This window comes from Bufo bufo, chromosome 9, assembly GCF_905171765.1.
Source record: "Bufo bufo chromosome 9, aBufBuf1.1, whole genome shotgun sequence".
NCBI lineage: Eukaryota > Metazoa > Chordata > Amphibia > Anura > Bufonidae > Bufo > Bufo bufo.
Window position 1 is genome coordinate 25328872 of NC_053397.1, and position 16921 is coordinate 25345792.

At 45.0% G+C, this 16921-nt stretch overlaps 1 protein-coding gene across 1 annotated transcript in view; it reads left to right on the forward strand.

Annotated features, from left to right (window-relative positions):
• Positions 1 to 16921, forward strand: part of SUCLG2 (succinate-CoA ligase GDP-forming subunit beta) — a 215473-nt gene that overhangs the window by 176437 nt on the left and 22115 nt on the right. Inside the window, exon 10 of the mRNA XM_040407232.1 lies at positions 15703 to 15823. Within this exon, the coding sequence (XP_040263166.1) occupies positions 15703 to 15823 (121 nt within the window). The remainder of the gene's footprint in view (positions 1 to 15702; positions 15824 to 16921) is intronic.

Genomic DNA, 16921 nt, shown 5'->3' on the forward strand with positions numbered 1-16921 from the left:
TACAACCCGCGTACATAAACACCCCCTGAACCACATTTGGTCCGTGTACCTTCCGCAATTAAATTGCACCATTTCCTAGATCTGCATTCCACTAACGTGACACGAGGGACTGGATTTTGACTTAATCAAGTAAAATGCTGTTCTTGACCTGGACCCCCTCTTTTCTTGGCAGTGCAGAGTATGGCACCTCACTGCGGGTGGGCAGGCTCACCCTACAGACAGAGCTCCTCAAGCTCTACCCCTTACATCTTGAAGATGTTGTAAGAAGGGAAATTGTTCTCCTAGTAATGCGCCTGCACGATGCCAAGGCCCCCAGAATGCTGCAAAGCAAGAGTGCTTTAAACAATGGAAGTATTAATAGCTTATTTTTATCAATTAACAAAACGCAAAGTGATTGAAGTGATTGCCTTCAAAACAGCATCAGTTCTTCTAGGTAAACCTGAACACAGGGAACACTGAAGGGAAGTTGTTCCAGACATTTTGGAAGATCTAACCACATATCTTCTGTGGATATAGGCTTGCTCAGATCCTTCTGTCTCTTAATGCAATCCCAGACAGACTACATGATGTTGGCGGCCATATTATCACTTCCAGGACTTCTTGTTCTTCTTTAACCTGAAGATACTTCTGATGTTCGGGGTCCTTGTCCTGCAGCAGAATACGTTATTTAAACTGTTAGCACTTCTATTTTTAAAAGCATTTTTCTCTTTCGCCTATGACCGCACCCCTGGAGAGACCGCCTCTTCCTCTGGACAGGAACCAGAACGCATTTTAAAAGAGGGGTCCTCCCCTCCACCTCCAGTTCTGTTTCCTGTCCTAAGAGGCAGGAAGGAATCGGATCGCCTATACACTATAGAGCTGCGGAGGCCCCAGCAAATTATGCAAGTGAGGAGGGTTACCCCGAGCGGCGTAAGTCTCCATGGGGAGCCGCTGCTAAGGCTCCATTCACTTGTCCGCAAATGGGTCCGCATCCGTTCTGCAATTTTGTGGAACGGGTGCGGACCCATTCATTTTCTATGGGGACGGAATGGATGCGGACAGCACACAGTGTGCTGTCCGCATTTGCGGAGCGCGACCCTGATCTTCGGGTCTGCAGCTCACAAAAGATAGAACATGTCCTATTCTTGTCCGCAGCTTGCGGACAAGAATAGGCATTTCTATAGGGGTGCCGGGCGGGTGTGTTGCAGATCCGCAACACACCACGGACGTGTGAATGGAGCCTAAGTTTGGGCTACAGAGTCTATCCCTCTCCTTCCGTTCCCTTTCCCGGACTTGGGAGGTTTGTACCTTCTGGGTTTTTTGCCAACCTCTGCGGCCGTGTTCGCATGTTCGGCCACCGGCCCGCATGTGGCCGCACTTCCGAGTGCGGCGGTGGGAGGAAGCCGTCGCTGCTGACCGGAAGGGGAGGCATCCGGCAGCGCACACCAAGGACAAAATACCCAGCCAGCTCACTGCCATGTAGACTTTAGAGCCGGCAGTATCCCATTCTGGCTGAGTTACTGTGTAAAGAATGGAGCAGGTTCAGCGCGCTGAGACCACCAATGATACATCAGTACCACGGTGGGGTAAGAGGGGTCATTTCCCAGCAGATTTTGATTAGATTGCTTATGAGGTTATGTTTTATTGTACCTAGGTGTCTAAGGAGTCTTCCAGGAAGACCTCCAGATCTAAAGAGAGGGGGTGTGCGGTTTGTAAAAAGAAGCTACCCTCTGCATAGGCTAAACCCCTTTGTCAAGGATGTGTCAGCAAGTTAATGGAGGCGGAAGCTCCATCCTTGATGAGCAGTATTAAGCAGATGATCAGGGATGAGGTCAAAGAGTCGATTAGCGGATTGATTAAATGTCGCCCCGGTACTTCTGCTGCTTCTTCTAAAGATTCCACCTCCAGTGACAGCGATATTCTATCTGGGTTGGAGGAAGAAGGAGAGTGTTTGTCATCGGACAATTCTTCTGAAGACGAGGCCGCTAGGAAACCGTTTTTTCATACTGAGAACACTAACTCTCTAGTTAAGGCGGTCAGAGCTACTATGGGTTTGGATGATCAACGACCTCAGCAATCAGTGCAGGACTCTATGTTTGAGGGCCTGGGTCCTAGAAAGAGGAAGGGGTTTGATGTACATAAGAACATTCAGGCGGTAATCGCCAGGGAATAGAAAAGACCAGATAGTTTTTCGTTCCTTCCTCTGTTAAACGGAAATATCCGTTTGATGAAGAGTTCTCCGCCCCCTGGCATAGGGCCCCAAAGCTGGATGCTCCCGTAGCTAAGATGTCCAGAAAAAAAACTCTCTACCCTTTGAGGATATGGGTTCCCTTAAGGACCCAATGGACAGAAGGGCAGAGGTTTACTTAAAGAAAAATTAGGAGGCCTCTGCAGCAGCTTTTAAACCTACTATTGCTGCTACCTCTGTCGCTAGGTCCCTAAAGGTGTGGATGGGAGAGTTAGAGTCCCACATTAAAGGGGTACCCCTAGGTAGCAGTTGCTTACCTATTTCCCCATTATAAAAAACGCCCTACATTTCCTGGCTGATGCCTTTGCGGATTTCTTAAGATTCTCCGCCAGGGCTTCGGCCTTATCCAACTCTACCCGTAGGGCTATTTGGTTAAAGGGCTGGAATGGGGACTCTTCCTCTAAGGCTAAGCTTTGCGCCATCCCATGTCAGGGTGAGTTTTTTTTTGGCCCAGTCCTTGACGACCTTTTAGAAAAGGCTTCCGACAGGAAAAAAGGGTTTCCCTCCGCTAGTCAACCCCTTAGGAGATCTTTCCGTCCTCGATTTAATAAAGAAGGGTTTAAAGGGAAGGAAAGAGCAAAGCAGTTTTCTGGTGTCACTAGAAAGAATAAGGGGTTTCTTTTTTCTGGGTTTGATGCCTCTAAGAAACTATCCCAATGGCGCCAGGCCCCCTGTCGGAGGTCGTCTGTCTCTGTTTGCAGATCGGTGGCAGGAAATTTCCGACAGTGCTTGGATAAACTTGGTGATAAGGGAAGGCCTAAGGTAAAATTTTCAGAGCATTCCAGAGGGGAGGTTTGTGGTCACAGATTACCGGTCAGATCCGGCAAAGCAGTCGGCTATCATTACACAGGTTCTCTCTCTAATAGAGAAAAAAGTATTGATAAAAATCCCAGAGCAGGAAGTGACAAAAGGGTTTTACTCTCCCCTATTTCTTGTCAAGAAACCAAATGGTTCATTTCAGACCATAATAAACCTAAAGTGCTTAAATCAGTATCTGGTGTACGAGAGGTTTCGTATGGAGTCTATCTTTTCCTGAACTGCTTTATGGCCACTGTGGACCTGAGGGATGCATATTACCATGTCCCTATCCATCCAAGCCATCAGAAGTTTCTGAGGGTAGTAGTCCAATCGGATCAGGAAGTACTTCATCTTCAATTTCAGGCCTTAGCCTTTGGGCTTTCGCAGGCTCCGAGGGTGTTCACAGAAATCGTGGCAGAAATAATGGCCCATGTGAGGGAGAAAGAGATAGTCATCATACCTTACCTGGACAACTTTTTTTATAGTGTCCCAATCGCATCGGGCCCTTCAGAGACAGATTGCCTGGTTGAAGGAAGTTCTAAAAGAGCTAGGATGGGAGATTCATCTAGAAAAGTCCAGTTTATGTCCAAGTCAGAGGTACAACTTCCTAGGGATGATTCTAGATTCCAGAGCCCAGAAGAGTCTGTTGCCCCTTCAGAAGGCCTTACTGATCAAGTCTCACTTACTGATCAGGCCTTACTGATATTCACTCACACCCGTCTGTCACCCTAAGAGAGGCCATGTCTGTGTTGGGCCTCATGACTGCTGCAATTCCAGGAGTAGAATGGGCCCAATATTATTCACGGATTCTACTTCAGATTCTACATGAATGGGACAGATGTATACTCTCACTGGACTCAGAGATATCTCTATCTCCTCGGACTCTGAACTCCCTGAGGTGGTGGATAAATTTAGAGAACCTTCAAAAAGAGGTTCCGTGGTTCAGAGAAGCGGTTCTTCCTTTGACTACAGATGCGTTTCCATCCAGTTGGGGAGCCCATGTGGAGTCCCTTTTGTTGCAGGGCAGCTGGGACAGCAGTCTTATCCCAGTCTCACAATTTCAGGGAATTAAATCGGGTTAGCCCTAATACAGAGCCTTCCCGTTATCAAGGGCAGAAATATAAAGATCTACTCGGACAACACAACTGCCGTAGCATATATCAATCAGCAGGGAGGTACAAGAGCTAATGGCCTCATGTCCCTTACCCATCAGATATTCAGTCTGGCAGAGGCTTCTCTATATTCTCTTTCTGCAGTGCATCTCAGGGGCTCGGACAATGTAAAAGCGGACTTCCTCAGTCGTCACCACCTAAGCCAGGGGGAGTGGTCCCTAGAACAGAGGGTTTTCAACCAGGTCACAGCATTATGGGGGATTCCGGAGATAGATCTTTTTGCCACCAGATCAAACAGAAAGGTAGAAGTTTTCTATTCCCTATCTCCGGGAGAAAATCCGAAAGCGGTGGATGCATTGTCTTAATCTTGGAGACAGGGCCTTCTCTATGCCTTCCCCCCCTTCCCCGAGAGGAGGCGGCCACTGTAATAGTTATAGCCCCCTTCTGGCCGAGAAGAGTTTGGTTCTCCTGGCTCCGCTGGATGTCAATGGCAACCCCGTAGGTGCTGCCGGGCAGTCAGGAGCTTCTGTCTCGGGGTCCAGTCCTTCACCCAAAAGTAAAAAATCTACATCTGACTGCTTGGCTCTTGAGAGGGAGATTTTAAAAAGAAGAGGTAGTTAACACTTGTTGGCCAGTCGGGAGAAGGTTACTTCTGAGATCTATCTTAGTGTTTGGAGTGCCTTTTCTACATTTGCCAATAGACCAGTGGATGTGCTAGAGGTTCCTGATATTCCGCTAGTGCTAGAAATCTTGCAGGAAGGTTGGAAGAAAAAACTCAGGCCTAGTACTTTAAAAGTCCAGATATCAGCATTAAGTGCCTTGTTTGAGTTTAGACTAGCAGTTCATCCCTGGATCAAGAGGTTTGTTACAGCTGTTAAGTTATCACCAGTCTCTAAGGTCAAAACCCCTCCTTGGGATTTAAACTTGGTCTTTTCTGCGCTCTCTTCTGACCCCTTTGAGCCGATTTATACCATCTCCCCTAAGATGCTCTCTCTGAAGCTTGCTTTCTTGCTTCCCCCCCCCTTCCCCAATTTGGGTATCTTGAAGGATCGGGTAGTGATTTCTCCTGATCCTTCTTTTTTACCAAAAGTCTCTTCTCTTTTTCGCCGCTCTCAGGAGATGGTGCTAGCTTCCTTCTGTGCCTCCCCTAAGAATGAGAAGAAATCAGAGTTCCATAGACGTTAGGGGGTGTATTTTACAATATCTGAAGGTTTACTCGGCCTTGGAGAGCCTCCTCTCGTCTGCTGCTTTTGTTTCAGGGAGCTAAGAAGGGCTAGGTGCTAGGTGCATCAGACAGGCCATTGCCTTAGCTTATTCTTCTAAGGGACTAGTTCTGCCCTCGGGATTTTGGGATCACTCTACAAGATCAGTCTCCACATCATAGGCAGAGAGAGCTTCAGTTTCAATTGAGCAAATTTGTAGAGCAGCTACCTGGAGTTCTCCTCCTACTTTTTTTAGGCATTATAGACTACAACTACCCTCTAATGAGGGTCTTTCCTTTGGCCGTAAGGTGCTGCAGGCTGTAGTCCCGCCCTAGATAGAATTCTTGCCTATTCTCTAGGGGTGCTGTCCTAGGCGAAAGAGAAATATTGGATTACACTTACCGGTAATCGTTTTTCTTTGAGCCTATGATAGCACCCGGTTAATTCCCATCCCCCCCCCCAAAAAAAATGTTATGAAGATGTTATGTTTCTTAGTTCTTGAGAAAGGACTGGAGGTGGAGGGGAGGATCCCTCTTTTAAAAGGCGTTCTGTTTCCTGTCCAGAGGAGGAGGTGGTCTCTCCAGGGGTGCTGTCATAGGCTCAAAGAAAAACGATTACGGGTAAGTGTAATCCAATATTTTTGCAATAGGTTTCTATGTAATAAAAACAAACCTGAAAATAAACATTTGGGGAAAAGTTTTTGGGGACAAAACTTCATTACCATGTTGGCCAGTGTGAGTGTGTTTGGTGTGGCACAGTCTGGGATCCAAAGAGGAGGCAGGAGAATATGCTGAGCTGGGAGCAAGGAGAAGCAATTTTTTGAAGGGCTTTATGGGGATGTATAAAGCGTTGTTCTTGCACTAAATGAGGAGCCAGCACAATGAATGGTGAAAGTAGACGGGCTCACCTCCTTGACTCCAGAAGATACCAGTAATTTACATATGGCATTTATATCTATGAAATGTTTTTTTTGTTTTTGTTTTTGTTTTGTTTTTACACAATCCTGCTTCTACCATTACATGTGAGGATGCCTGTAGACCACAATACGGATAAGGTGTCAAGTAGTGGTGACAGTTTAGGCAGGTTCCATTTAACTCAATGACTGTGTGAATTTCTGACTCGCATGAAATCTGTGAAATTAAACAGCTCAGAATTTTGGTGGGTTCACACATGGTGTAGTTTTTTACCACGGACAAATCTGCTGCAAGATTTTGAGAGCAGAGGTTTTTGGTGATTAAAAAAAATAATAAACGAACCTTGTTCTAGGCACTGTCACCATAAAACCGAAGGTAGAATATCCAAGAAATAGATCCTTTATTCGTACAACGCGTTTCGAGGGAGAATGTCCCCTCTTAGGCACTGTTTGTCAGTGCAACACAGTTGCCATAAAATTGAAGGCAGGCTTATATCCAAGAAATAAATAGATACTTTATTCATGCAACACGTTTCGAGGACGAAAAGCTCTCTTCATCAGACACAGTATGTCAGTACAGCACAGTGTTGTGTAGACATTCTGTGCCTGACGAAGAAGGCTGTTCGCCCTCGAAACGCGTTGCATGAATAAATAATCTGTTTATTTCTTGGATATAAGCCCGACTTCGATTTTATGGTGACACCGCCTGGAATAAGGTTCTTTTCATGACCAAAAACCTCTACTCTTGAAGTTTTGTCCGATCACTTCTGCAGTGTGGCAAGCTGCAGTCCCGAATACCCGCCCGTTGCGCTGTGAAAAACAGCATGCCACTTCGTTTTTGTTACATTCACAACATAAAAAGGTAAGCGCTTTGCCAACTAACATAGTAACTGCACTACCCCTGCGTTGCCACCTAAGACGCCGCCTCCTCCTTTCTTTCTCTCGCATATGACTGCAAAAGTTTGAGGCAGATTTAGATGCGGATTTGAGTGGACATGTAGCGAAATTCACTGTTTGCAAATGATGATTTTGAAGTGCATTTGTCTTCGGCAAAAAATTATGCACCACCCTAAGAAGGAGAGCGATTTCCAAGTTGGACGTTCACATAAGGGCTCATGCACACGACTGTATGTATTTTGCGATCCGCAAAAAATACGGATGACGTTCGTGTGCATTCTCTATCTTGCGAAACGGAACGGCCGGCCCCTAATAGAACAGTGCTTTCCTTATCCGTAATGTGGACAATAATAGGACATGTTCTATATTTTTGCGGAACGAACATATGGAAACGGAATGCACACGGAATAACTTCAGTTTTTTTTTGCGGACCCTTTGAAATTAATGCTTCCACATATGGTCTGCAAAAAAAAACCGGAACAGACACAGAAAGAAACTACGTTCGTGTGCATGAGCCCTAAGGTGCATCCTTGGTCAGATGTCTTCCTGCCCTCATAGTTTGCACTCTACCACACTTAGATCCCCTATACCAGGGATAAGCATCCTTCGGCACTTCAGCTGCTGGGAAACTACAACTCCCAGCATGCAAAATGCTCGGCTGTTCTTATAACTCCCATAGAATTGAATGCAGCATTTCTGGGAGTTGTAGTTTCAGAACAGCTGGAGTGCCAGAGGTTGCTGATTTCTGCCCTATACATTGCTATCAATTGAAACTAGAGGCTGCGGTCATCTCATAGACCGTTTTCTGCTTGACATATTGAGCACACATCCCCCATCAGGGCTGTGGAGTCGGTAGATAAATGTTCCGACTCCGACTCCTCAGTTTTATGTACTTCCGACTCCCCGACTCCGACTCCTCTGTATTAATATGCAAATGTATTTTATACATTCCTTGAGGGAAAGAAACGCAACCTACCACAGGACTACTGGCTGGGAAGCTGCTTTCTCCTTTGTGTGCTGATCTTCTGCTGAAGATCGGGCAGTGGGAGGATCCAGGAAGGGGCATTTATTCTAAAACATGATTTTCCTAGGAGAATCCCATAGTCATGTTTAAAGTTTAAGCTAACAATCAGAGTTTACACGTTTTTATAGCCTTAGCTAAATGACAGCAGTTTTTCCAATGGTTTACAGCTTCAGTCTTGAACTATTGGCCCTCCATTCCCTTCACTTATACAAGTGTCTCACTCTCTAGTCCTGCAAAAAACATATTTTTTTAATCCCTTATCAGTGAGAGGCTAGGTTACACATGGACGCTGCGTTCCCTGTAAAAGCAGAACACAACACTATGGAAAGTATAAGTATTGCAGCTCCTAATTGTGCGTTGCGTGCCATATAGTGAAGCACATGAAAAGCATGCTTCTTCACGGTCACTTAACGTGTTCGTTTTGCGGTTACGTGAGGCACTGCATGCATTGGTCTTTATTCTTACAGTAGAGAAGTCATTAATTATAACTTTTTGTGAATTGGGACATTTAAACTTGCTTTTTTTTTTTTTATTCCAATCTAAATTTAGTAGGAGTAGGGGTCGGAGTCGGAGTCGGTGCATTGTTTGCCGACTCAGACTCCAGGTACCCAAAATTTCCCCCGACTCCGACTCCTCGACTCCGACTCCACAGCCCTGTCCCCCATACCCATCCAGATTCTTGGCCAATTGTCACTAAGCCGCAGCCAATCTCTGGATCTGCTGCAGTTCTGGCTCCTATATGGTGTATTTGAGCCCTAATGAATGTCTTCTGTGGGCGATGAGTGTTCCTACATTTCCCGGAAATCTTTCTTTAATATATAAACTGTACAATCTGTCTGGTCTCTGCTCCAGTTTCCCTCTTTTTTTTTTTCCTCCCTCTTTCTTCATTACATTTGATTTGCAATAATAGTGATTTCGAGAATGTTAACTACGCAAGCAATTATTGCCGGCTCGCATTGAAGTTTTTTACGGTTGAAATTAATGAATATGGCAGCATATTAATAGCACGTGAAACTCTAGCGAAAGAAAAAAAAAAAATCTCCTTCAGCAATCTGAATGGACTCCCTAGATGTTGTGCAGTGCGGCAATATCCTCTTGTAAAAGACTGCACGATACTGACGTCGGGCCGCAGAGTGCAGTGGTCATGAATCTGGCAAGGGTGGGCCGCAAAACATAATGGCAAGAAGAATTAATTACTGGATTGATAATTAAAGGGGGTTTTCTGAGATTTTAAAACTGATGACCTATCCTCTGTATCTTATCGGTGGTGGTCTGACACAGAGGACCCCCGCTGATCAGCTGTTCAGGAAGGCTGCGGCGCTCGCCGCTTTCCCTAGGCCAGTGACGGCATGGTTATCAGTCACAAGGCCTAGGCAATACCAAGCACAGCCGCTATACAATGCATGGAGAAGGCCACGGCCCTCACAGGAGCACAGGTGCCTTCTCAAACAGCTGATTGGTAGGGGTCCTGGGTTTTGGACCCCCCAAACAATCAGATACTGATGACCTATCCTCAGGATAGGTCATCAGTATTAAAATCTCAGAAACCCCTTTTAAACACACCGGATCGGCCCCATTGACCAGAGCTGTGCATCGGTATTCATCATTTGTAGCCCGTTTCCAGCCTATGTGTTGGCGAGCTTCCATCCAAGAGGGTCACAAGTCTCCTTATCGAAAGTCGATGGAACTTGCTGTACATTTGTTTCCAGTTTGCATGTAATTTCTACAATGGATTCTATATATCCTGACCCCATTCTCTCTATAGGCTAGCCCTGACGCATCTGAATTTGCTCTACTGCCCCCAATTAAGCTAAACTGGAATGAATCGAGCCCTGTGTGCAGCCCCTGTCCTCACGCTGAATGGTACCGTGTGCGATACTGTCTGTGGTTAACCCCGCTGCACACACGCAAAGTGTACAAATAACCATATTATACTAATGATACTACTATCAAGTTGCCTAAATCTGGGCTACACAGTGGCCACCACCATGCACTGCAAAGATAATACACTGTACGGCGCCAAAGTAGCAGTGCCACACAATTCCCATACGGATATCCCAATTTTCCCTCTATTAAACATAAATTCTACACCCTCCATACCCATTTTCTACCCCCATGCCTGCCCTCTTTACCCTCTTTGTATCTCGTATCCAGTAAGTGGTGCTGTGGTAGACATTGCAGTGCTGCTTGTATTGTCCATGCCCGGGAGCCGTCATATTCATTTCTATTGCAGAGGGGGAAAGGTGGCCGGACTGGGAGCTACCGCACCTGCTCAGGATCCCGATCCCCCAGCTATACACCTAGGAGGCCATAACTAGTGGAACCGCCACATAAACAAAAAAGGAGAATACCTCGGAGGAGCTAGAAAAATATTTAGAAAGATTTATAACCCTGTCCAGTTTTAGACAGGGTGTTTGAGGGGGAAATGGGAATACCCACCATAAAGTGGTTGTGTAATACCAACATAGTGACCAAATAACTGCTTCATATATAAAGCTTTCTATCAACATTGCTAAAATGGGTACCCTTTTAAAGGGCATCTGTCAGCAGGTTTGTCCCTATGACACTGTCTGACCTGTTACATGTGCACTTGGCAGCTGAAGACATCTGTGTTGGTCCCATGTTCATATGTGTCCCTTGTTCATATGTATATGCAAATGAGCCTCTAGGAGCAACTGTAACACCTAGAGGCTCTGCTCTCTCTGCAACTGCACGGGGCCAGGTATTTGTATGTAAATGTGATCACCCCTGTAAATCTAAAGTGCAGAGGGTGCGGTAATTACAGAGAGAGCTGAGCCTCTAGGTGTAATGGCAACGCCCCCGTTGCTCCTAGAGGCTCATTTGCATATAGATAAACATCATTTTTCTCAGCAATGTGGACACATATGAACATGGGACCAACACAGATGCCTTCAGCTGCCAAGCGCACATGTAACAGGTCAGCCAGTGTCATAGGGACAAAACTGCTGACAGATGCCCTTTAAGCTGGTGCAGCTCATGCGTCGTCTGGGATTGCCCATGTCGCACACACCAAATGCCAACCCTGCTTACTCACTGCATCACTCCCCCAAATCCTCCTTCATCATGTGTAGTGCATGTGAACGTTCACGTAAGACATAGACCATGATGCAGTTGATCATAGGACAAAACCGAAGATACCGCACCACAGAGGACCTTGACCTTCAGACAGTGACCTTTGGTCCTAGCAGCACGATCTTCTCTGCTTGACCTACAGAAGCCTGTCTGACAATTTATAATACTGTATACACAGGTAAGACCCCCACGCAATGAGCATAGCCTGCTAGTCCGGAGGGCTCTCCCCTTACCAGGAGTCTCCTGGACATTTCAGGCCAGTCGTCGTCGTGGTTCTTCCATGTAGTTTGCACCAGCACTAAAACACTCCCACACTAAACATCCTGCAGTTAATTAGCTTAAAGATCTCGATCCCGCCGGCTTATTTACAATGCAGATAAAATGTCTGCCTCTCCAATTGACCCTGACTAACAGTGTTCAGAGCGATGCGGGGCCATAAATGCAAACAGCCCATAGTTTACATAAAGATGGCGTGTTTTATGTGTCTATTACACAAGGTTACGTTCAGAGCTTGGAGTTTTTAGTATTTTGGAATGAACTTTTAATAAAATCAGACTTTTTATGCTGCGCTGTAGAAAATCCTACCGACTGTGAAATGCTGCGTGCGCTTATTTTCTTATATATATATTTTTTTCCAAACACAAATTTTCTCCTGCTCCAAAAAATAAAAGAATTAAACTTGTGTTTCCGAATGTAGAAAATTGCGTGATTTATGAGAACTGGGTGAGGAGACAAGTTGCTACAAACAATGGCAGACAGAGGGTTAACTGACCGTCTGGCTTTAATTTGCAAGATTACGTTAAAACCTTGGATTGAGTTCTCTGCTTGACTCTTAGATGTCGATTGAATCCTGTTATCCTCTATTTACACCAATCGAAATTTAAATGTAATTTTTAAAATCTAACATAAAGTCATTAAATATCAGTTAAAAACTGATGCAGGAAGCGATTCCTTAATAAATCTGTCTGATGGCTCTTTCTCCAGTCCCTTTCTGTCCTCTCCCGAACTATCTTCTAAGCTCATTTGTGACCAAATAAAAGCTCGGCTTGCGTATAAGTTGGCTTAGAAGATCGTTCAAGAGAGAAGAGAGGAGGGACGGAGCATGATCCATCAGACAGCTAGTGAGACGAATTTGTCACATGACTGCTTTCTGCAGCTTCAATGTACTGTGAAACATAGAAGCTTCAGAAGCCAAACGGTGCAAAATGTTTAATTATTAAACAAAATAATAAAACCTGTAACATTTTTAGCCCAAAATGCATGTAAATCAGAAAATGGAAAAATTGGCTTGATTCTTAAAGGGAGTTTGTCACCTCCCAAAATCATTTTCATGGTAAGCATACTGACAGGTAGGGTAGAGACCCCAAAAACATAACCTTACCTTTCTTGTGGTCCTCAAGTCCTGAGAAATGCTTCCTTTTATTTTTATGCAAAGAAGATTTCTGGTGCAACGTGGGTGGGAGCGTTCCGTTCTGTGTGGTGGCTACTCGCTCTGAAATCTCAGGGGGAGGCACTGGGTGGTGGTATGGTGGAGCGATGAGGCAGCAAAGGGAACGGCCCCGTCCACGGCGCACAGAAAAAAACGATTTGCATAAAAAGAAGCATTTCTCTGCATTAGAGGATCAGATTTTCATAAAGTAAGGTTATGTTTTGGGGGCACGTACTCTACATGGTGTAAGCTTGCCTTGACACCGATTTTGGAGGTGACCAACTCCTTTTAAGGGGTTAAACCATGCTCAGACCATGTCAGAATTGCTGTAGATTTGCAGTGCAAATCTACAGCAATTTTATAGCACAATGCACGTGGATTTGGTTTTGACTAGTGTTGAGCGAACTTGTGTTTTAAGTTCGGCGTCTAAAGTTCGGATTATCAAAGTATCCCGTTAGGGTTTCTAAATTCCGTTATGGTTCGTGGTAGCGGAATCCATAACGGGATACTTCGATAACCCGAACTTTAGACGCCGAACTTAAAACACAAGTTCGCTCAACACTAGTTTTGACATGTAGAGAAAAATCGGCTGCAAATTTTTTAATCGGCAACATGCTCATTGTCTTGAAAAAATGTAGAAAAATCCACATGTAGCATCACAATCGCTTCCGCCGCTAGTGGTACTGCCAGCTAACGCTCATGGGATTGCTGAGCATTCCTCACGAGAGATCATGTTTCTCTTCTCCTTAAAAACTTCACATGTCTATATCAAGTAATGTCACGTGGTGCTGAGGCCGATTTGTGGACTTCTAGCTCCAGTTTTGGGTATGGTTTAGGCTACATAGACGGGATGGGGTTCCACTTTGAAAATAAGAGTGCGGCCTCCTCCCTGGTGCTAGCCTAGGCAATCACTCCTTCCCGCTGGAGACTTGTCCACCATACTGCCCAGCTCTCATTGTAGAGGAGAGGTCCACATGGCTCTGATTATGTTGCTCTGGAGGGTCCTGTTCTAGTTCACTCCTCTCATTCCCTTGGAGCCAAATTAAGCTAGGACCTTGCTCTACATGGACCCCGTAGCAGCAGCTACATGGACTTTGTATTGGAGAAGGTGTTGGTATTAGGATGTGAGTAGGACCATCGGAGTCGTCTCTATTTAGTGTTCTGGAAAGGCGGTGTGGAGAACTGATGTTTAAAGGGTGCCTCCACCGATATTGCTGGCCATATCTCCCGCTGTAAGGTGCAATTGGGGGACATGGCTATGAGAGCTGAAGCAACCATTCAATGACGGTAACCCCTTTTACAACTGAGCTTTGAATGAGAGGCTTTAGGCTTTGTCCAGTGACCTGTTATCCGGAGACATCTTTGGGGAGGTGCAACTGGCAGTATCAATGGCTGTACCCTTTATTCATCCAGGCTTTGTCAGATATTCTGACCCCCAATGCAATTTTGATGCCCATGTGAATGAGGAGCAACTGGGGTCCTATGAGTAAAAAATATTTAATTTCAGGTAGTTTTAAGTAAATTATTGGCTGTGTATATCTACCATCCATACTCAGTATGCATCTTCTTCACTTATAGTCAAGCACGTTCATTTCCGAAAAAAAAACTAATAAAATATCGCTCTCTCAAATCCCTTGATGAACGCACAGAACAGATAAGGGAGGAGGTAACGACTTTCATGGTCACAAAGACAAAACACGGCCCGCCTCAGATGTTGATTAAATGTGCTTTTGAGTCGGTGATGTTTTCCTAGCATCACACACAAACCAAATTAATCGCCGTTTGATCTTTGAGATCTCAGGCGTCTTCGTACACAGGTGCAGAATGCTTTATCGTTGGCTTTGCCTTATTTTAATACAGTTTATATATTCTGTTATGATTTCCTGTGCAAACTGCAGCTGGAAAACTGCGATGTTTATCTGACAGTTTGTAGTTAGGGAGTCAGGGACCACATCTGGCGGCATTCTACAAATCCACAGCGTATGGCCCCGCGCTATAAAGCAGACAGAGACCGCAGAGGGCCATTGTGCAATTAAAGGGTCTCTAACGTTTCAAAAAACTTTTGATATTTCATAGAGACGTATCAAAAGTTTTAGTCGGTTGGGGTGTCAGCGTTGAGACCCCCACGATCTCTAGAACGAGGGGAGAGTAGCACCAGTTTATCGCGCACTCTCCTTGCTGCTGACAACGAGATGGGAGCTCCTAGACTTCTCGTGCAGCGAGAGGAGAGAGTGCTCTACGTGCATGCTTCTCCACCCATCATTCTAGGGATCGATGGGGATCTCAGCACTCTGACCCCAACCAATCTAAACTTTTGATATGGCTCTAGCTTTTGTGAAAAGTTAGTGACCCTTTAAACATGAGCAAAGTGGCCCAAGGCTCCCACCATTTATGGGGCCTCTGCAACCCCCCTCTCTAATACATTTTTATGATTGTGCTTCTACCTGTAAGGCTACTTTCACACTTGCGTTATTCTTTTCCAGCACAGAGTTCCATCACAGGGGCTCTATACCGGAAAAGAACTGATCAGTTTTATCCTGATGCATTCTCAATGGAGAGTAATCTGTTCAGGATGCATCAGGATGTCTTCAGTTCAGTCATTTTGACTGATCATGACAGAGATAAAACCGTAGCATGCTGCAGTATTATCTCCGGACAAAAAAACTGAAGACTTGCCTAAATTTTTTTCCACAGGAATGTATTAGTGCCGGATCCGTCCTCCTGGTCTGCGCATGCGTAGACCGGTAAAAATGTGAAAAAAAATCGAAACGTAGGACAAGCGGACAGACGGATCCGTTCCTGCAGTGCATTTTTAAGACAGATCTGTATCCTGATCAGTCTTAAAATGCAATCAGTTTGCATGCGTTTTGCCGGATCCAGCAGGCAGTTCCGGCGACATAACTGCCTGCCGGATTCCTCTGCCTCAAGTGTGAAAGTAGCCTAACCTTTTAGCATAAGCATAGGAACGCTTAATGAATAATTCATTTTATTTTTATTTTTTTTCCAGGTTGAAGCGATTCTTATAAACATTTTTGGAGGAATAGTAAACTGTGCCATCATCGCCAACGGGATAACGAAGGCCTGCCGAGAGCTGGACCTCAAAGTGCCTCTGGTGGTCAGGCTGGAAGGTAATTTAAGGATATTTTGTCAGTTAGGCTATGTTCTTGCCATTTTTTTTTTTATCAAGAAGTCCTTAGGCCCCTTTCACACGAGCGTGACGAATTAGGTCCGGATGCGTTCGGGGTGCGTTCAGTGAAACTCGCACCATTTGCAAACAAGTTCAGTCAGTTTTGTCTGCGATTGCGTTCAGTTGTTCAGTTTTGTCACGCGGGTGCAGTGCTTTTTGATGCGTTTTTCACGCACGTGATAAAAAATGGAAGGTTTAACAAACAACATCTCCTAGCAACCATCAGTGAAAAACACACTTGCTTGCGAATATAATGCGTTTTTCACTGAAGCCCCATTCACTTCTATGGGGCCTGGGCTGAGTGAAAAACGCAGAATATAGAACATACTACGTTTTTCACGCAACGCAGAACTGATGCGTGAAAAAAATAAAGCGCTCATGTACACAGACCCGTTGAAATGAATGGGTCAGGATTCAGTGCGGGTGCTATGCGTTCACGTCACGCATTGCACCCACGCGGGAAAACTCGCTCGTGTGAAAGGGGTCTTAGAAATGCCTCTTTTTGGAAGTTCCAACATTTTGTGAGTGCTTGGACTAATATAAGCAAAATGTTGCCTTGGGACCAATCAGAAAGTCTGCTCACCAGATCCATGATGTAGTCCAGGCCATGTGTTCAGTAGTTGGGAGTTTCTGGATCCATGAGCTCCACCTAAAACCGATCCAGAGATTAATGGTCCACACGAGCCTTAGGTGTTTTGAACTTGCATGTTTTTAATCGTATGATTATGAACATGTGAGTTTGAAATGCGTAAGCTTCAAGTGGACTTTTAATCACTGGATCTGTTTCTTTTTTACTTGACGTGAATAAAATTTTGATTATTTTAGAGGATCATGCCAGAGTGGTGTCTGGGACCTCTGCACTATATACACCCAGTGGCCATGTTTTCCCCCTTCGGTCATCCGACTTTGATTCATTTTAAGTAGTAATTGTATAAAAGATGGTTGTTAAGTGCACTCTACTCCTTTCAAAAATATTTCCAGTTTTGTCACCATAATCCTTGCTTATTGTTTATATGTCTGAATGATTTTTTTTCTACAT